The 21,098-nt window shown below is 44.9% G+C and overlaps 1 protein-coding gene across 7 annotated transcripts in view; it reads left to right on the forward strand.

Annotated features, from left to right (window-relative positions):
- The window catches only part of ATP9B (ATPase phospholipid transporting 9B (putative)), a 226,465-nt gene that overhangs the window by 53,734 nt on the left and 151,633 nt on the right, over window positions 1–21,098 (forward strand). For 5 of the 7 annotated variants that reach the window (XR_005530783.1, XR_005530782.1, XM_039245815.1 and 2 more), the window contains one exon: window positions 14,351–14,409. The exons of the other annotated variants lie outside the window; for them this stretch is intronic. Coding sequence is in view for 3 of the 5 variants with exons in the window: in XM_039245815.1 (XP_039101746.1) it covers window positions 14,351–14,409 (59 nt within the window). In the remaining 2 variants the exon portion in view is untranslated. The remainder of the gene's footprint in view (window positions 1–14,350; window positions 14,410–21,098) is intronic. 7 annotated transcript variants of the gene reach the window in all.

Below are 21,098 nucleotides of genomic sequence, written 5' to 3' on the forward strand. Positions count from 1 at the left end.
TCTGTTTGCAGCACAGTTGTGAGGTTAGACATTTGGTACCACGGCCTTAAACTATTTCAGTGCAAGGACTTGGAGCACCAACAGTTAATGTCATGATCCAAAACGTTGACTACTTTATGCCCATTTCTCCTTAACTTCGTTTAGGGCTTTAACCCTTTAACCCCTGCTTAATTTATGTTTTTAAAGAGTTTGTTTCTTTGGTCTCTCAGTCCCAGTGGAAAGAAGCGATGTATTGAGAAGAGTGTGGGCATCAGTCGAAAAGTGACAGTGACACCATGACAGTGATTGCATCAATGAAGAACAGTGAAGGAAAGCACTGAAAAGCTAAATGAGTGTTTGTAATAACTTCAAAGCCTGTTTAAAAGATGAGGTTTAGAGTGGAGTTTGTACCTTTGTTTACATGGGGACATTTGTACACTGAATTATTTGTTTGAGATAATTTTCAAACAAAAATTTTATAGCTTATTGGGATGGACCTCACATAACATGAAGTTTATCCATTTAAAGTATACAGTCCCGTGGTTTTTGGTACGTTCACAGAGTCGTGAAACCATTACCACAATCTGCTTCTGGAACAGTCTTAACATTCTTGAGAGAAACTCTGAATGGTAGCCGTCTTCGCATTCTTGCCCCTGACCCCCCACCCCAGCCCTCCCCCCCCAGGCCTGCTTTCCCTCTCTTTGGATTTACCCCTGAGGAGCAGGCGTCGGGACGTCTGCAGCGTGTGGGCTTGTGTCCCAGGGGCTTCCCCGGCGTCCTGGTCCCGGCGCCTCAGCTCGTGGCGACGTGGCCCTGGCTGTGCTTTGCTTCTTTTCGTTGCCAAGTGATGCTCCTCTCTGAGCGTACGCCACGGTCAGCAGCCAGTAGCAGATGGACACGTCAGTCGTTTCCACATCAGGCAGCTGTAAATGCTGCTGCTGCGGCGTCGGCAAGTTTTTCTTATTTCTTATTTCTCTGTGAGGAAAGTTGCTGGATTCTGTGGTAACTCCGTTTTGATAAACCGCCAACCATTTTCTACTTGGCTACGCCAGTTTACGTTCTCGCCAGCGGTGTGTGATGTCCCAGTTTCTCCACGTCTTCACCAACACTTGTCACCGCCTGTCTTTTATTATGGCCATCCTGTCCGATGCTTATTGGGCGTTTGTATGTCTTCTTTGGAAACCTGTTTTTCAGATTCTTTACTCACTATTTTAACTGGGTTATCTGTTTTTTAATTATTGGGTTGGAAGAACTCTGTGTGTTCTGGACTTAAGTCCCTTGTCATTCTGTGATTTGGAAGTATTTTGTCTTGCTCTCTGGCTCGTGTTTCTTCCTCTTTCTGCCCTCTGGGGTGCGGCAGTTTTCATGTTGGGCCCTGCTCCTCTCTGCTCCCTTGTGTTGTCTGTGCTTCGGTGATGCATCCGACACACAGTTCACCAGCCCAGGCTTGCAGAGATTTACTTCTGTATTTTCTTCCGGGGGTTTTATACTCTTAGCTCTGATGTTCAGATGTATGTTCCCTCTTCATGTCTGTGTGTGTGTGTGTGTGTGTGAGAGTGATGTGGGTCCACAATTCTTGGTGCGTGAGTGTTCAGTTGTCCCAACACCATTTTTGAAAAGACTGTTTCTGTTGTGAGAAATGGAACAGTTAACTTGGGAAAAGCTTTGGTGTTAAAGTAATGGTGTGAGAGAGGCCAGGTGTGTTGTGGAAAAGAGGTATAGCTCTAGTTGTGGAAAGAAGAATCCGCAGAATGGCCGGATAACTTAGGTGCACCTTGGCTGTGTCTGTTTTATTTTATTCATTTATTTTAAATGTTTTATTTATTTCTTTTTTTTTAAAATTTTTTTTAATGTTTTATTTATTTCTAGGAGAGAGAGAGAGAGAGACAGCGTGAGCAGGGGAGGGTCAAAGAGAGAGGGAGACACAGACTCTGAAATAGGCTCCAGGCTCTGAGCTGGCAGTCAGCACAGAGCCCGACGTGGGGCTCGAACCCATGGACCATGAGATCATGACCTGAGCTGAAGTCAGACACTCAACCGAGCCACCCAGGCGCCCCTGGCTGTGTCTGTTTTAGAATATAGTATGGATCCTGGCTTAGTTTTTAAGCTGTTTTAACTCTACTCATTTGCAATGAGCTTTGTTTCTGTGTGTTAATCGTATCATTCAAAACTAAATGACTAGGTGATGTGTGCGGCTGTCGATGGGCAGTCTTGCCGCCCTCTCAGCGTGGGACCAGGGAGCAGTCGGGCACCTGCCTCCAAGACGGCAGCCCGCGTCCTTACTTCGGGATTCTGGGCTGTGGCTCTGAGGGCAGCAGAGCAGGACTTACTTGCAGAGAATTGTGTCTGTCCGGCCTGTCAGGCCACTTGAAGAACTGACTTGAGATAGTTGTCTTTCTTTCCTCTGACGTGGATGTCACTCAGGGCAGAAGAGCCAAAAACAAGTAAGCATTTCTGGAGCCTGGGTCAGCAGCAGTGGCTGGGGGTGATAAGTGATAGTTGACACACGGAAGAGAGTGTCAAGTGCCCAGTGGAAGGAGCTGGAGACAGGATTCTTTGGAAAGTTAAGGTGTTCAGAAGTGCCTGTGTTGACTGGGGGATGTGAAAGCCACCTCCACGGCCGGCGCTGGATCATGCTCAGAAAAGACCCCGAGAGAGCGTTTTGCCTCTGGCCAGTCTCTAGGCTCAGTGCAGGCAGAGCGAGGTCTTGGGCAGAGTTGTAGACTGCGTGCCGGAGCCCCTGGGACAGAGCTAGCCTGCCAAGTCTGCGACAGGCTGGTCTCTCCCTCCTCGCTCCCTCTGTCTCCTGTCCTTCACCCTTCCTCCCCCTCTCATTTCTCTCCTTCTCGCCATCATCCCTCCTTTTCTTTGTTAGTCTCACCCCCTCCCTGTGCAAGGAGACCTTTCAGAGCACTGACTGAAAGACTTCGCAGACCACACCTGACAAAGAATACACACTTTACAAAGTGTGCATGGCGACAGCATATACTGAGCAGCAAGGCAAACCCAGAAGAAGGGGACGTAACTGACTTCCCAAGTTACCAGATGGCAGTGGTCCACATGTGCAGGTTTCCACGGGAAATTACGAAGCATGCAGAGAAACCACGTGGCCCAGTCACAGAAGGAAGGGACAGAAACCGTCCCTGGAAGCCCAGATACTGGACTTCCTGGACAAAAGTCTGACTCACTTGCCATAACCGTACTCACAGAGCTGAAGGAGGCAACTGAAAAATGTCGAGACACCAGAGCAGCGCACTGTGTCAGCAAACAAGATCAGTAAAGGTGTAGACACTCTAAGAATGAAGCCAAGAGAAATTCTGGTGCCAAAATAAAGTAGATGACAAGAAAAACTCACTCGAGGGTTTGAGCAGGCCGTAGAAAGAATCTGTGACCTTGAACCTTAGATCACGTGAGACGGTCTGTTCTGAGAAGAGGAAAGAAGAACGAAGAAAAGTAGGTGCCACGAGACTTGGAGGCAGCAGCCAGTGTGCTACGGTGCACGCAGTGGGCGTTTTGGAGTGGGGGAGAGAATGTTCAAAGGAATAATGGCCTTATTATTTCAGACTTCCCAAGTTTGAAAAAAGACAGGAAGCTACATGTTCAGGGAGTTCGTGAATCCCTAGAAGTTGTCGACAAACACAGAGAATCCACACCAAGACATGTTGTAACCAAACGGTTCAAACCCAAGGACCAAGAGAAGGAAGAGAATGTTCTGGAAGCAACAAGGGAGAAGCAGCTTATCACACGCAAGGGCTGGAGAGTAAGAGCCCTGGAGGACAGGAGGTTGGTGATATTTTTAAAATGACAAAAGAAAAAACTGTCAACCAAGCATTGTGTGCCCCTTAAGCCTCCATTCACAAGGGAAAGAGAAAGTTCTCAAGCCTGTAGAGCTGAAGACAGGCACGCAAGCAGGTACACACACAGCCGCGTTCATGCAGCACTTTATTTATAATCGCCAGCGAGTGAGAACAGCCCAGGCGTCCATCGGCGGGTGAACAGATACACAAATTGTACTGTTTTCTTATATTGGATTGTTATTCAACCGTAACAGTTAATGAATACTGATACGACTTGGGTGAACCTTGAAAATACTGTACGTGTGAGAGAAATCAGACATAAAAGGTCATGGACTGTGTGAAGCCTTATACGCCAAGTATGAGAACGGAGAGTTCTGGAGCCCAAGTCAGGTCGTGGGGGGGAGGGGGGCACTGCTTAGTAGGCGTGACACGTCCGTCTGTGGTGAGGGAAGGGTGTTTGAGCTTGACAGAGAGGGTCCCACAACGTCGTGAATGTACCCCGTGCCGCTCCAGTATTCACTGTCCGATGGCCGCTTTTATGTCAGCGTCACCCAAACATAGTGAAAAGTGTTAGGTGTTTTACACTTCGGTGGTACTCGAACTCAGAAGACCTTGGAAATAGTTGTCAGTGGGTTTATTTCAAATACAAATGGAGAGTTACCTTTTTAAACAGAATTGACGATCGTTGGTCATGTTTGAAAGGACATCTTACAGGCAGACGATGCGGCTATCTGTGACTTCCTCATCTGTCGTCTGTGTCAGGCACGTCCCCCATTTGCACAGCCGTCCCCGAGGTAGGTTGGTGTTCTCCCCGTTTTCCAGGGGAAGGACCTGAAGCTCCTGCCCAGTGAGCTGCCCCCAGTCCCTGTGGATTCGGGGAGCGCCTGCTGGCACCCAGACCACCCCGACTCCACATCCACAGCTCTGTCCGGTGTGGCACATTGCTTTGTGGCTCAGTCTGATGCAGATGATTGATCAGTAAAATCTAGGATGTAGAAAATGGATGTATGTGCTCGTTGACTATAGTCTGAAACTTGTTTTCTCGTGAAGAGTATTCTCTGCTCATCTCCTTAATTTCTCACTTTTATAGGTTGTTTCTCTGAATGGCATCGATGGCCCCTTCCTCACGTGACTTGCTGTGTGTTGTCATGTCGTATTTACAGTACTGGAACTTCTTATGCTTGGAGTTCATGAGCACGTTCCTGTAGAAATACTCTGGGAAAATGTTTGTTGCTGTATTTTTTCTTTTTGAAAAGGAAAGCCATGTTCACCCTTAAGTCTGCTCAGACCCCAAGGCGGCTTTGTTAGAAGCAGCGAGTATGTTCACTGGTGCGTGAGCCCCGTCGACACTGGGTGATGTTTAGTTAGCTCCACCGTTTGTTGCTTGAGAAGCTGTCCTGTCATATGGGAACTTCCCATGTCTGTTGCTGCTCCGTTCTTGGCTTTCTCCTTTTTTGTGACTGCTTTATTATTCATTATTATCTCCCAATGGATAGCATCAGAGTTGAGGAGGAGAAAATAAAATTGTTGACGGCTTTTACAAAAATCCCTGATGAGGAATTTGACTTGTGGGGTCATTCCTTTTGGAATCTTGGGATCAATGCAATTTTTTTTTTTTTTTTTTTTTTTAACCTTTTGCTCCAGAGAGGTGTATGAATTGCATACTCAGCTATAATTATTCCCTTGGCTGGTTCACAATTCAGATCCGAATACTTGCTGAGTACTCACTGTCTGTTAGGCACTGTGATCCCCTCTGGGGATTCAAATACGAGTGAGTCTCTGGACCGTGTTTTTGAAGAGCTCCTGCAGTATTCTAGCAGCTAGGATAAACTCAGAGGTGTTTGTTTGCTTGGTTTTGTTTTAATCAGCCATCACATCTCAGTAGGAGTGTATCACGTCACCCACTATTAATGTGTATTCCAGATTTCACCCCTAAAGCTAATGTGGGACCGTAGATTTAGAAATGACCTGGAATTAAGCCTGTGCTATACGGCTCCTCTGTACAGTTGGTGGTGACTGGTCTCCAGTGATTCTTGGCTGTTTCTTGTATTGGTCATGACGTTCTGTTGTTTAACTTGTTTCTCCAGTATTCAGACACATGAAAGAGAGAAGGAGTCTGTTGTCTTTGAACTTGTGTACGTTATCTGTGTGTGCAGATGTGGGAGAGAACCCTCACCTACTTATGTTTTTCTTGTGTTCCGGTTCCCTTGCCAGGAAGCTTGACCCACCAAGACCATGTTCTTAATTCCAGGTATTTTAGCATCTTTGATTTGTTTTGTCAACACGGTTGTCACATACATGTTAACATTCTTAGTGGTTTTTTTTACATAAAAAATTATGAAATCTCTCATTGGAATTTTATCATCTTTTAATGAGACTTACTGTTTGTGAGTAATATTTCCTTGAAACATCCCTCTTTCACAGTCCCTCTTTTGTGCATTTTACGTTGTCTGTGGGTGAATCACACTTCCCCACGGAAACCCTAACGTGTAACTGGCTTCGTGAGTTTTTGCGTATTCTACTTGGCAAGAAGGATTCCCTTTTGTGATAGTCATGTCTTCAGAGAGTTGGTCTTTTCTGAAATAGTAATTGTCAAATGTTGGCTGAATTTTCCCATCAGAAACTGCTTAGGGACTGATGAACTCAGAAATCACCAGAGTAGGGGCGCCTGGGTGGCTTAGTCGGTTAAGCGTCCGACTTTCGCTAGGGTCATGATCTCGCGGTTCGTGGGTTCGAGCCCCGCGTCGGGCTCTGTGCTGACTGCCAGCTCAGAGCCTGGAGCCTGTTTCAGTCTGTGACTCCCTCTCTCTCTGACCCTCCCCCGCTCACGCTGTCTCTCTCTCTCTCTCTCCTAGAAATAAATAAAAACATTAAAAAAAATTAAAAAAAAAAAAAAGAAGTCACCAGAGTGGATTGCTGCGGCCAGTGCCCTGAGAGCCATTAGTGACTTTCTTTCTCTCAGTCACGTGGCATCCTCCCTTGTTTCCCCACTGTCATGATGTTGCAGATCAAGTAGAAGAGTAGATCTTACCTCGCAGGGTTAGAGCGTGCTCAGTGTTTCCCATTTGTCTTGGGCGGTCTTCTTCAGTGTCTGTGGTCTGAGCAGTCTTTGGAAAGTATCCATTCAGGAATGTTCCGGATACGTTATTACATGTATATCATCTAGTAGTGGCTCTTGATCTGTCGATTCATTGTGGTAGGTCTTCATAGGTCATCTTAGGTCATCATAGGCCATCGTAGGTCTTTGTAGGTCTTCCTAGGCTGTCGTAGGCCATGGTATGTCTTCCTAGGCTGTCGTAGGCTGTGGTAGGTCTTTGTAGGCCATCGTAGGCCGGGCAGTTCTCTGTGACTGTACTAGGGGGACGTGGCTCTGCATTGGGTGGATGCGTGTCTACATGGGGGGACGTAGGTCTTCAAGAGCAGATGTGTAGTAGCTTCGAGACCAGATGTGCACAACCCATCCTATCTTCTCAGCTCATCCCGGGAGGATCTGTGTGAATTCATTTCTTCATGACATACATACACTCTGTGTCTTTTATTGTGCTGTTTGTGGAGATTAGGGTCTGGAACATGTGGAAGTGACAAGAAACACCGTCCGGGGCGGCGGCCCTGTCCTAGGTGGGTGTCGGTGCGCGTGTCCGCCAGCACCCTGCCCCCTCTCTCTGGTGACCGCTCTGTCCTGGGGTCGCCTTTACTGCTGGGCTCTCTGCCCGGTGTTCATATGGCTCTTTTCCCCGAAGGTACCTAGGGTGTTGGCACCTGGTGGGAGCTCAGACGATGGGATGATTTAAGTAAATGAGGGATTTCCAGATCAAGTGTGAACAGTTCTAAGCCCGCTGTTGTCACACCCATGCAGGGAGGGTGCCCTTGTGCCCGTGCGCCCCTTGGCCCAGCGTCCTTGCTCACATCAGATACAACGTGGTTTTTAACTTGCCAACTCGATTGTGAGAAATACTCTACTTGTGACTTGCTTGCTGCTCACCTCTTCACATTTCATTGTTTATTGTCATCTTTATGAAGTTTACTCGTCTTCACACATCCCTTTTATTTTTTCATAATTTCTCCAAGAGAAGCTTTTCACATGACAGATATTTTCATCTTGTTTGACTTGTACTTTTTATCTTTTTCCTTAAAATTTTTTTTAATGTTTATTTATTTTTGAGAGAAAGAGAGACAGAGAGCATGAGCAGGGGAGGGGCAAAGAAAGAGGGAGACACAGAATCTGAAGCAGCTCCAGGCTCCGAGCTGTCAGCACAGAGCTGGACACAGGGGTTCAAACCCACGAACCGTGAGGTCATGACCTGAGCTGAAGTTGGATGCTTAACTGACTGGGCCATCCAGACGCCCTTATCTTTTTCTGTTAGATGTAGATAAATTTATAACTTTTATATATGCAAACCCTGTGTTTTCCTTTGTGGTTTTTAGTTTAATCGTAGAAAGGCCTTTCAACCCCAGTGTAGGTGAGTATTTTAATTTTCCTGCAGTGTTTGTGTGTTTGCATTTTTCATAGCTGACTGACATTTCCCTCCATTTACAATTTTACATTTCAGGTGTGTATTCCATGGAGAAGGGACCTGTCTTCTTTCTTCCTTTCTTTTTTTTAACCACAAGTGGTTAGTTAGTTCCTTTAAAACCAGTTTTTAATTAAACTTCTTCTTCCAGGGCGGCCTGGGTGGCTCAGTTGGTTAAATGTCCGATTCTTTATTTCATTTCAGGTTATGATCTCACTGTTCATGGGAATGAGCCCCACATCAGGCTCTGTGCTGACAGTGTGGAGCCTGCTTGGGATTCTCTCTCTCCCCCTTTTCTGCCCCTCCCCTTTTCTCTCTCTCTCTCTCTCGAAATAAATAAATACACTTAAAAAAATATAAAGTTCTTTTTTCAGACCTTTTAGAAATGCGTCAGATTTCTTTGGGCCCTGTTCTTTGCCTGTTTTCTCCAGACTCATCCAGACCCCTGTGCCAGCTCGATTCCCATTATTTATTTATTTATTATTATTTTTAAATGTTTTTTAAGTTTTATTTTTGAGAGAGAGAGAGAGAGACAGCATGAGCAGGGGAGGGGCAGAGAGAGAGGGAGTCACAGAATCTGAAACAGGCTCCAGGCGCTGAGCTGTCAGCACAGAGCCCGATGCAGGGTTTGAACCCACGAACCATGAGATCATGACCTGAGCTGAAATCGGACGCTAAACTGAGCCACCCAGGCGCCCCATTCCCGTTTTATTTTATTTTATTTTATTTTTTTTTAATGTTTTATTTATTTCTAGGAGAGGGAGAGAGAGACAGCGTGAGCAGGGGAGGGCCAGAGAGAGAGGGAGACACAGACTGAAACAGGCTCCAGGCTCCGAGCTGGCAGTCAGCACAGAGCCCGACGCGGGGCTCGAACCCATGAACCATGAGATCATGACCCAAGTGAAAGTCGGACGCTTAACCGACTAAGGCACCCAGGAGCCCCGCCCCATTCCCGTTTTAAATAATGCTCCTTTTCAGCACATTCTGGGGTCTTAGGATCTTTCCCTTGCTCCCTCTATCCCTCCCTCCATCAGTTATTTTTCTTTTTCATTATTTGGAGATTTTCTTTCTGCTCACGAATTAGACCAGTGGCATCGAAACCTCATGAATAGGCCTGTGGTTGCTTACAGTCCGCACCTGTGGCTTCTCTTGTACTGAGGCCCGAAGTTAGTGTTCACACTGGGAGTATTTGTGCAGCAAGAAACTACCATAGTATTATCGAAAAGCTAGAGGACATGAGAGACGATGGATGATTTTGACCCATGTTTAGGTCATATCCCTTTCAATAGAACTTAACCATGCAGAGTCATGGAGGGCATTGGGATATTCACGTATACGGAGGCCTGTGACAGGGGCAGCTTGTTTTTTGTAAAGTTTCTGGTTTTCGTGATTGAGAGTCTTACAACTTGTTAATTATCAACCGATCGTGTTAATAGTATTTTGTATTATATCATTTGGTGGATGTGTAAAATGTCTTTCTAACCACAGAAAACAGAGGTTGGATATTTCTCTTACGCAAACACCAGCAGACCAAGGCTTTGAAGTATCTTGTCTGTACTAAGACCATATAATTTTCATTTGTATGTCAGTTGATAAAATATTTAGTATTGAGATGCTTACTAAATTCTTTAAACCCTTTTACTTTCCTATAAAATCTTTATTTAGTGAATGTGGTCAGTTGCTGTTGATACTTATTTCTGCATTTGCTTTGGACGAGACGTGTGCCCTGGGTGGCTGTAAGTCTGTGCGCTTGGTCTCTTTGGGCAATTCTGGACTCTTCACTGGTAATGACATGGCTGCTAGAGACTGTTTTATGTTTTTGTGTTTTTTTTTTTTAATTTATGAGAGAGAGAGAGAGAGAGCAAGCGCGTGAGCTGGGGAGGGGCAGAGAGAGAGAGTGGGACACAGAACCTGAAATAGGCTCCAGGCTCTGAGCTGTCCGCACAGAGCCCGACGCGGGCTGCAAGCCACAAACCATGAGATCATGACCTGAGCCGCAGTCGGACACTTAACTGACTGAGCCCCCTGGGCGCCCCTGCTAGAGATTGTTGGATCGTGAGGTCATTTTGGAAGCAGTCTAATGCGGAACGTTCAGTGTTTCGTCTTACCACGGTATTCCATTATTTCCATATTCTTTCTGAAGCTGTCCAGTATTTTTTTTACTGATAGAATAAGAAAAAAATATGGTGTTTATCTTGAGCATGTTAGTTTTTATTTTTATTTTTTTTTAATTCAGGCCATTCTTTCCAGCTGCTTTTGGGGGCTGGTTTTCCAGCTCCCCCCATCTCCGTCCTCTCTCCATGAGCAGAAACACCTCCCTGCACTCCACAGCCCCTGTCTCCCCCAAATCACCTCTCTGCTCCGCGCACCTGCTGAGTTCTGTGATTCAAGTTGTGCACACTGTTGTGTTACTCCTCGAGTCCGTTTTCTAGGTGTGCGTGATGGTTTGGTGGCAATCTGGCTGCACTCAGAGACAAAAGATGCGAACAGACTTCCAGACTGTTCTGCCGTCTTGGCCCCTCCCCAACTTTTTTTTATTGCTTAAGAACGTTTTTTTAAAACTATTTTGATTCTTACTGGCAAAAGTTTAAAAGGCAGCATTTGTTACTTTCAGCAAGATGCTCTCTAACCCTCACCCCAAAACAGTGTTTCCTAGGCCGTAACTAACACAGCTCCTGCTGTGATGGATTTTCTCTCCCTGTGCTTTCTGTGTGCTCACTGGGGTGCAAGGTTCCCGAGGGTAGGGCGTTGCCCGTTTTGTTGCCACGTTTGTCCCCAGCCAGTGTTGTTGGCAGGACATCTCCTGGCCTGAGTGCATGGTACCTCCCAGGCCCGCAGCGCCCCTGCACCCTACCTTCCACAGCAGTCCCCAGGGGGCCTCCGTGCCCCAAGGGCCTCCCAGTCTGAACAGAGCCCCATGTGCTCCGGGACTGGCTTCGTGGGGCCTTTGTCTGTGTTCCTGTCACTTCCCTGGGATGCTCTTCAGCACCCCGGGACTTGGCGCATCTGTGCCTCGACCTTCTGGCCACAGACACCCCCAGGTGGGCCGGGCTCTTCTCTGGGCGCCTCTCCCTCTGAGGCCCCTGTCACATGGTGGGGGTTTCAACCAGAGCTCGAGGCCCCTTGTCTCGGAGCGAGGTGGTCACCCTTTCTGTCTCTCCAGTCCCTCCTCTGCACGCCCAAGTCCAGCTGGTTTTCAGATTCCTTGGGCTTACACCTCTGCACTGTGTGCGGCCCCTGTAACACTCTAGGTGATGAATTCTGATTTATCAGGTTTTCTTTTATGACTGTGCTTTTAGTTCCCTGTCTAAGAATTCTTGGCCTAACTCAAGTTCACAAAGGTTTTCTGTTTCTCCTGTGTTTCTCCTTCTAGAAGGATTTGCATTATGTGTATCCATTTTGAGTAGACTCTGCTGGCACCAGGTGTGCACACAGGGGCTTTCTTTGCATGTGGCTAGCAGATGTTTCTCGCACAGCTCACTGAAAAGGCGACCTTCGTCACACTGCAGTGCCTTCTACTTTGGTCAGAAATCAGTTGTATTTTGTGTTTGGGTTTGTTTTCTGGATTCTCTTTCTCTCTCTCTTCCACTCCATCCATTTGTCTATATGCTAACATCACTCCTTTTTGAGGACTGTTTCTTTAGAATAAAACTTGAAGTCAGGTGGTGTTTTCCTTTCAACTTTGTTTTTCATTTTCAGAGTTGTTTGTCTGGTCTAGGTCCTGTGTATTTTGAAGTGACTTTTGGAATCAGCTTGCCCATTTCTATAACAGTGCCTGCTGGGATTTTGATTGGGATTGCATTGAATCTATAGGTAAATTTAAGGAAGAATTAATGTCTTATTAATACCAAACCCCCCGCTGTTCTTGAAGAAAGAGAACAGAAGGCTGTGAGTTCATGTGGCCGAGGCTGTGCAGGAGGTACAGACCGTCCCCTGCACACAGATGAGAATGCCCAGAGGACCAAGAGCTGCCGAACAGTGTGGCGAATTCTTCACTGTTAGGAAGGTGCACTGCGAGCCAACACAGGGGCGGGTGGCCCTACCGATTTGACCTGATAGCCTGTCCTTTTTTGTGTTTGTTGTCTTATTCACGTGAGAATTTCTGCACTGCATTTTACCATCACCTGTTTGCCTTAAACATGTCCTTGCAAGTAAGTTCCAGAGAAATGAATAAAAGTCACTATATAATGCCTAAAAATTAAAGGCTATTAAATATAAATTGTGTCTGCGACATGACAGAACAGTACCTCTTTCTCAGAAATGTAAGACCGTGATCAAAGTCAGAAAAGGATATATTTTCTGTTTCAAAGTGTTTAAAAATTATTTACTATGCTTACTATATCTTACGATTATAGCTGTTTCTCTCCTTTTTAAATGGGTTGATTACAGAGAATATAGAAAAACAGAAGGAAGGAAAAGTGAAATGGATAGTAGGAGAGAAAATAAAACTAAGTGATAAGACAGAAATTCTATTGAGTAATACTCAAAAATAATGAGATGAATACAGTATCTTTACTGCCTGGTGCGTAGCTGTAGAAACCACGATATTGGGAGTACAGACAAGAAGTTTGAAGGGGCCAAATGAAAAAATAATTCAAATAGACATTCTCCTGTAATTATACTTTCTGGCTATTAGGAGACATACTTACCAGTTATGAAGATATCTGAAGATTTGTTTCACAGTAATTCTCAAGAATAGTAGTGCTCTATTTTATTTTATTTTTTTAAATAAAAGATGCCAGAATTGTCTTTTTTAAAAAAATGTTTATTTAGTTTTGAGAGACCAAGCATTCAAGTGGGGAATGGGCAGAGCAGAGAGAAAGAGAGAATCCCAAACAGGCTCCACGCTGTCAGCACAGAGCTTGGCGTGGGGCTTGATTTCACAAACTGAGATTGTGATCTGAACTGAAGTCGGATGCTCAGCTGAGTCACCCAGGCGCCCCCAAATATTGCTGTTTTATAAGATGAATAAAATATAGTTCCCCCAATAGTTCCATTCCTTATGTGCTTATTGTATAATTGAGGAATATAGAAAAATAAAATATTTACAAAACTTTTTGATATCCTCAAAACACCTCTTTCGGAACAGTTTTGGTACTCTTGAAACTGAGCTGTTTTTAAGAAGTATTTAGAAAATAAGCTTGTAGTAGATTGAATGTGGTCTGAAAGCCAGTAGTGGGACAGGGAATGTGAGTTTTTGATAATGTGATGTGGGCTTACCTGTTGTCCCGTTAGCTTTCAGAGTGAACTGAATGTGAAGACATATGCCCTGCCCCATGTAATAAACAGTGGTCGCAGAAAGGTACACATAGATCCACAAGGCCGTTGGTAGTTCTGAAGGGAGACTCACAGAGGAGAGGCGAGGAGGGAGGGGAGGGTTCAGAGTGCAGGGAGAGAGTCAGCATCTGTCAGTGTTGTTTCTAACGTAGAAACAAATTACGTATCCAGCACTTCATCTCCTCTGTATGGTGTTATCGTTCTGTTAGAGTCTTATGTGTTAAGTTTTGTAGATTATTCTTGCACACTAGATGTGATCTAGATGATGTAAGAATTTACACACTGATCATGTGGAAGAATCACTGTTTGTAATAAAGCTGTTACCATATCAGTATCAGTCACTGGTCCTGACTGTGATTTGATACATCGTTTTCCTTACCTCTGTCCTGTCAGTTCTGTGTCCCCAGTGCAGCTCCCAGTGCTAATACAAGGGTACTTCTTCCTGTCCTCCACTCATGAAGTCATGTGGCTGCTGCTCCGCTCGTCACTCCTGGACCCAGACCTGAAATAATGGCGGATTTGGGAAGAACCATCCACTTGAAGCTGTCTCCCGTGCCCCACGTCTTTACTGGGGGCAGTTAACTATTTGTAGTCGGGAGCTAAGAGAAGTCAGTTTTTATTGACTGTGTCTCTGTGTAATCAATTTACTTTGAAAGTATAACTACAGATAAATTTCTAGTGTTTTTCCCCCCAAAAGTTATTTCTGAAGTGTTATTTGTCGATTGAAACTTTAACTCGGTGTGCTGTTGTTCCCTTGAGTTGATTATACTTCTTCTTTTTTTTAAGGTAAAGTGCAAGTTAAGAGTTCAGACATACAAGTTGGAGACCTCATCATAGTGGAAAAGGTCGATGCATTTTTAATATATTTTAGACATGTGTATGCCAGTGATTAACATTTAGCCTGATTGCAGTAACTTTGAATCTAAAGGAAATTGTATGAGACAGTTATTTTAAATCTTAACATCTTTGTATAAGATATGACATACATGAAAAAAATCTAGTCCGATTTGCTCTAGTACATTTCATTGTCTGCAGGTGAAGTCATATTTTGTCTAAAATAAGATGTGTGTTAATTGCTTATCATATTATCAGAATGATTTCATTTAATGAAAAAATTAGAACCTATTTTATAATAGAATGTGTTTCATTTTCTAAAACCTCCTATTATAGATATATTACACATAAGAATTGGATATTAATTCTTACAGTTTAGAATTTACCTTAAAGAAGGGAGGGTAAATGGAAGTCAGAGAATATTGGAAAGAAACGGCCTGGGTCCATGGAGGCAGAAGCCTCTCAGAAAGCCCATCAGAATCGGGCAGAAGCCACCAGGCGGGCCGTCTACTTGTGGGGGACGGTGGGGGGCGATGCTTCTGCCCACACCCACTTCCCTGAGGAACCCAGTGGGGACAGTCTCTTTTTTTTTTTTTTTTTTTTTAAGGCTCTAGAACAACTTTTAAAAATGTGTCGTATAAAAAGTGGTAACAAGGCCTCTTACAAGAGTAGTTCGGGCCTTGGTGCCAGCGCACACGCAGGCCACGCATCCGCCTGAGCCATGCTGTGAGGGGTTTAGTACAGGAAGGCCTTTCTCCTCAATACCAACATGGGCTTTCTCTTGCTGCTTTCATCTATACATAGGCCACGGTTTTAGGTATGTTTGTTCGATTTTACAAAATGGGATAAAATCGAACATGCTGATTTGCAGCTTGTTTATGTAGCATTGGGTTGTATGGACGTTGTAAGTTACTAGCTTCTGATCCCTGGTTAGATATTCACATGGTGTCTTTGTTCTCCTCTTATGAGGTGCTGTGTGAATGTCCTGATACATACACCTCTCTGTGCTTCTGTAGGAGAAACGCTGACGAGAGATGGCTGAGCCGAATGAGAGGCAGACGCCAGTGTTCGTTACCTCATGCTTTCTGTGGTCATGAACCTGGGTCCTTGCTGCGGGTCCCTCTCATGGCTGTAGTCAGCGAGGTGGCCATCACTCCAGCACATGGGGGCTTGTGGGCAGGGTCAGGGCCTTGCTTCCAAGAGCTTTGGGCTGGGGGCCTCTTTTATTCCTGACCACAGGGTGCGAGGGCTGGGGGCCTCCACAGGGCAGCTCCCGGTGGCCCGCCAGGACAGAGTGGGATGCCAGCAGCATGGACTCGCGGGCTGGGACCTGGTGCCAGCAGGCACACCCATCACCTCTGGTTTCCCTTTCAAGAGGCTACGTGGTGTTGATGGTGGTATTTGAAGAGTGGATAGAGTCTGTGGATCAGGGAGTGCTGCTTGGCCTCACATTCTTCCCTCTTCATTTCCTTTGCTCTCTTGGTTACCTACGTTCTCCTTCCCTTTGCTGCAGGGTCTGAGGGAGTGCTGTGCTCTTCAGTGCTCCTGGTTTTACTGAGTAACATGAGTCCTTCTTGGCCATGTTGTGTGTAGCTCATCTCTTCAGCCTTGTAGGTGGGTGTGAGAGGTAGCCGTCTAGGTCAGCGTCGGCGTGTCCCCCAGAGCTGCTCCTGGCCTCGCAGCTGTAGTCTCCATCTGTGAGAGACGGGTGTGGGCCGTGGCCGACGCCCAGGTAGACGTGTACTGAAACGTGGTAGGTGTCCATTTTTCGTTTTCTTGCTCCAGCATCCATGGGGAGAGCCGTGCGGGGGTCGCTCCAGGACTAGGTTGGTATGATATGTGCGTGTGTATACGGTCCCCACCCTTCCGTGATGCTTACAGGTCAGTCCCAGAGCTAGAGGAAGGACTCCTGAAATATTTCGGTAACCTTTAGGAACTGTTGGACACTAAACCATAAGGCAGTACCTGTACCAGACTTACGATTTTAACGTTGACAATTTTACACCCATTTTCGTATAAAAATTTTCCACATATTTTAGTTACCTAAGAAATTGAATATTTAGAAACTTGAGACATAATTTCTTGTAATTACTATGAAATGATACATTTTTAGTAGTGAATTTATATTTGTTAAAACAAGTTTGTGGGTTTGTAGGGATAAAAGTTTTTGTCTCACTGACTGACATAACCATCTTACGGAAATAGCAGTGATACTATAGCAAATGGTTTTGTCTTTCTACTTTTTATTTAAGGAACCTGGAAACAGCTATCACTAATCAGAAAAGTTATTTCTCTGCTATTTGACCATATTGCTACCTAGAAATGAATCCTTGGATACTTCCATGGTGGATTTTATGTTGGACGGTTGCTCTTCTAATTCTGCATCTGAATGTGGAATTAAAATTAGCGTATGAACGGTCATTGTATGGACACTGGAGGTCTGCTGACCGAGTGTGGACCAGGGCTGTAGGTGCTGAGAGTTGTGCAGCCCCTGGCACAGTGGGAGAGGGGACACGTGGGCTTCAGTGTCAGAGGGGTCTGGGTGTGAACTCCCAGTTCTCCAGCCTCAAACCCCAGAGGAGAAACAGCTCTTTGATGTGCATTTGGGCAGTGCTAGGCTGTACCCATTCAGAGTCACGGTTGAGTTATGCATACAGGGCAGAGGAAGAAAATCCGAAGGTTGTCTCCCGGCTGAACGAGGAACCTTCCTAACAAGTATGTAAAATTTTAGACAGACATGTCAATTTAAATATTAATACTTGAGGAATATGCCAAGTAGAGTAACTGAAGCAAGAGACTTTTAGAAGTTAAAGATTATCCAGGTCCTCACACGCGGCTCTGAGATCCGAGTGTCTGGGAAGGGCCCAGAGCACACAAGGAGGGTTGAAGGTGACAGTGTGGTTGAACCTTCTTCATTTCTCAGCCAAAACGAGCAAGAGAAGAATACCTTCCTTTTTAACCGCTGGATTGAAAGACCATTTCTTTATCCTATTTTTTAAAGGTAATGCAATTTAATACATATTTTAAACAATTTTAATAAGTATCACAGTGTATGTTTTAATACCCAGAACAAACAGGACAAAAACTGTGCAGAGAGAGACCGTCTGAGATGCTGTAAATAAACTACGCTGGGCTTCTCTGAACAGGGTCCAGGTGACACAAGAGAAGGCAGGAAGTTGGAGACGGAAAGTGAATACCGGAGGAAGCAAACAGAAAACAGATCATAAAATGCAGACTTCTTGGCAGCATGTCACTAATTACCTTTATTGTGAAGAGTCTAAATACACGAATGGATGGATGACGCAGAGTGGACGAAGAAAGGAGGTCCAGCCATGTGCCTCTCACAATGAATTCAAATCCAGTGACACAGGTGGGGTACAAGGAGGTCAAAGGATGGAAAAAATATGCATCACATAAAGTTAATCAAAAGTAGGAGGCGCTGAGTTAACATCTACTACAGGATAGCTCAGAGTAAGGAAAATTATTAGAGGTGGAAAGACACCACATAACATTAGCAGTTATCCATTAGGAAGATGAGGTGACCCTGAATTTGTACTCTCTAGGTGACAGAACCCCAGAATACACAAATCAGAAATTGTCGGACTTGAACAAAGGAAATAGATCCACGGTTCTGAGCGAGAACTTGGGCCCCACTCCCAGAGTGCTGGATAGAAGTGCGGGGCTGAACATCAGCAGTGATTGAGAAGCTCCCTGCTGAGTCCGCCAGCAACACCTAACTGACAGGTGCAGGCCACTCCAGCAAACAGAACATGTACCAAGTTAAAGCCTATTGACAAAACAGGCCGCAAGAAACTGAAAAGATTTTGAAATCATACAGTGTGTTGTTTCATTACAGTAGAATCAAACTAGAAATTATTAACAGAAAGACAACAGAACTCTAAAATGTATGAAAAGTAAACAGTGCACTTTAATTATGGGATGTAGGTATCTCGGAAACAAAATACTTACAACTGCATGAAAGTGGAAATACAATAGTCAAAATACACGGAATGCATGTACGGCATTGCTGAGGGGGGATTTCGTAGTCGTCAGCACCTACATTAGAAGGGAGTCAAGGTCTCAAATTAATCGTCTAAGTCCCAGGCTCAGGAGACTAGAAGAGCAAAATTAAACCAATGTACGCAGAAGGAAGGAACTAATAAAGATAAGAGCAGATCAATGAAACAAAATAGGAAGACAAGATAGTAAATCAGTGAAAGTAAAAGCTGGTTCTTCTAGATAAATTAATAAAATTGATAAGCCTCTCCTAGGAGTGATAAAAATGAAGAGCAGTGACCCAAATCACCCATCTCCACAGTGACATGAGGGACGTTACTACTGAGCCCACGCCATTGAAAGGGTAATTAAGGGTTCCTACCAACAGCTGTATACTCATCACACCAGCTTAGATGAAATGGGCCAATTCTTCCAAAATCACAAACTATGAAAACAGAATGGAATAGGTAATATGATGGTTCTACAAACAGTAAGGAAGTGGAATTGGTAATTTAAAACCTCTAAGAAGGGGTCGCCTGGCTGGTCCAGTTGGAAGAGCATCTGAGTCTTGATCTTGGGGCTGTAAAGATTACTTAAGTAAATAAAACTTTAAAAAAATAAAAATGACATTAACATCAGTGTTTCAGTGACTGCAGTGAGGACCAGGAGCAAATGAGGTGACGGTGCATTGAGGCTGGCACCGAGGAATACAGAATGCACGTCATACTGGTAATGAGCAGCATTTGTTAAAAAATAGAATGAAATCTCTGAGAAGGAAATCTCTAAGTCCAGATGTTTTCACTGAAGAATTCCTTGAAAATTTTAAAGAAGACTTAGCATCATTTTTACACAGTAGTTTCCAGAAAACAGTTGAGGATAGATGGAGCACTACGCAGCTTATTTTAGGAGTCCGGGGTTATCTTCACACCAACAAAAGAAAAAGACAGTACAGCAAAAGATTTAGCAGAGTGGCAAATTATAAGATCACCACTCACATACCAATCCCATTTCCAGTGTGTGGAAACTGAAATTAAAAACAAAGTAGTTTTCTAATAAATCACCACTATGAAAACTAAATCTTTCTTAGGTATGCTGAAAATAGCAGTGTGTTCATGAAAGTAATCAAAGACACCATGGTTTTAGATTGGAACGTTTGTTTTCCTAAAATTGAATATAGGTTTATATAATTCCCGTTAAAATTTCAGCAAGATTTCGTTTTTTTTGCTTTCATTTTTTTATACAAAATAAGCTTATTCTAGAACCCATTTGTGAAGGCTGAGACAGCAGAGCAATCTTGCCAAGAGAGTCCAGGGAGAAGGTCACTGCCTAGCACAGCATGTAAGAAGGGGAGGAGCAAAGCTCAGTGGAACGTTCCAGAGAACCCAGAAATGGAGACATCCAAAATGCTCAAGTGATTTTTGACAAAGTACAAAACCACTTAAAATGGAGAAAGGTCGGCCTTTTAACAAATGAGGCTGGAACTAGTGGACACCCAGGGGTTATTAAAACCCATTCTAAATGTTATACTTCGTATAGATACTAACTAAAAAATGGATCATGAATTTAAATGAAAAATGTATAAGTGTAAAACTTGGAAAAAAACATGGGAGAAAATATTCCGAAATCTAGGGTAAGAAACTGGTTCTTAGACTTGACACCAAAAGCATGATGCAGAAAAAAAAAAAAAACCGATAAATTGCATCTCGTTAAAATCATGTGTTTGTGCTGGTGAAAGAACACGTGAATATAATGAAAACAGGCTACAGACTGGAAGGAGACATTTGTAAACCACATGGCTGATAGATTTGTGTATCTAGGGTATGTGAGAGCCCAGCAGTGCAAAGGATCACGTGACAAAGCGAACAAAAGGTGTCAGAGGTGTGTCTCCAAAGCTTACAGCTGGAGAGGAGCGGGTGACGGACGCCCCGCGGCGCCAGTGGTCTGTGGTGCAGGTTAAAGCCCGGGGGCCTCCCTGCGCACAGGGCCGGTGGCTCCAGTGCGCTGGCGGTGAAGGCAGTGGGTCACTCGCACCTTCCTGGCGGGAACATCAAGTGTTACACTTACTCTAGGGAATCATTGGACAGTCCTAGGAAGTCGGATATGCGACGTCGTATGGCCCCGCAGTTGAGGTCTTGGGCCTCTTCCCCCAGAGCAGTGTTAGTTTAGGGCGGCACAAGAGGCCGCGCGTGACTGCTCGGGCCTGCGTCGCTCATAGTCGCCTGCGGCCACAAAGCAGCGCCCCTGAACGGGTGGCGTCGGAGGAGCACTTGTGCATCACACGGGGTCACTCGTCTTAAGACACAGGGGCCTCTGCCCCGGCGCTGGCCTGGTCTTGGAGCGAGGGGCAAATACAAAGTACCCGTGGCCGTTTTACATTATCTGGCTTATTCGTGAGTGCTTCGCAGAAAATACAGCAGGGTCAGGGAATAAAGAGTCATGGCCTGAAAGTGAAATTAAGGAGGAAAAAATCCATTACAATAGCATTTAAAAATACTTACAAATAAAATTATTCTTAAGAATAAACTTGGCAGGGGCACCTGGGTGGCTTAGTCGGTTGAACATCCAACTTTTGATCTCAGCTCAGGTCGTGATCCCAGGCTCATGAGACCGAGCCCTGAGTTTGGGCTTTGCCCGGACAGCACAGAGCCTGTTTGGGGTTCTCTCTCCCCCTCTCTCCCTGCCCTCCCCCCGCCCTCCCTCCCTC

The sequence above is a fragment of the Hyaena hyaena genome, unplaced genomic scaffold (genome assembly GCF_003009895.1).
Source record: "Hyaena hyaena isolate Hyena2069 unplaced genomic scaffold, ASM300989v1 scaffold_267, whole genome shotgun sequence".
In the NCBI taxonomy this organism is placed as follows: Eukaryota; Metazoa; Chordata; class Mammalia; order Carnivora; family Hyaenidae; genus Hyaena; species Hyaena hyaena.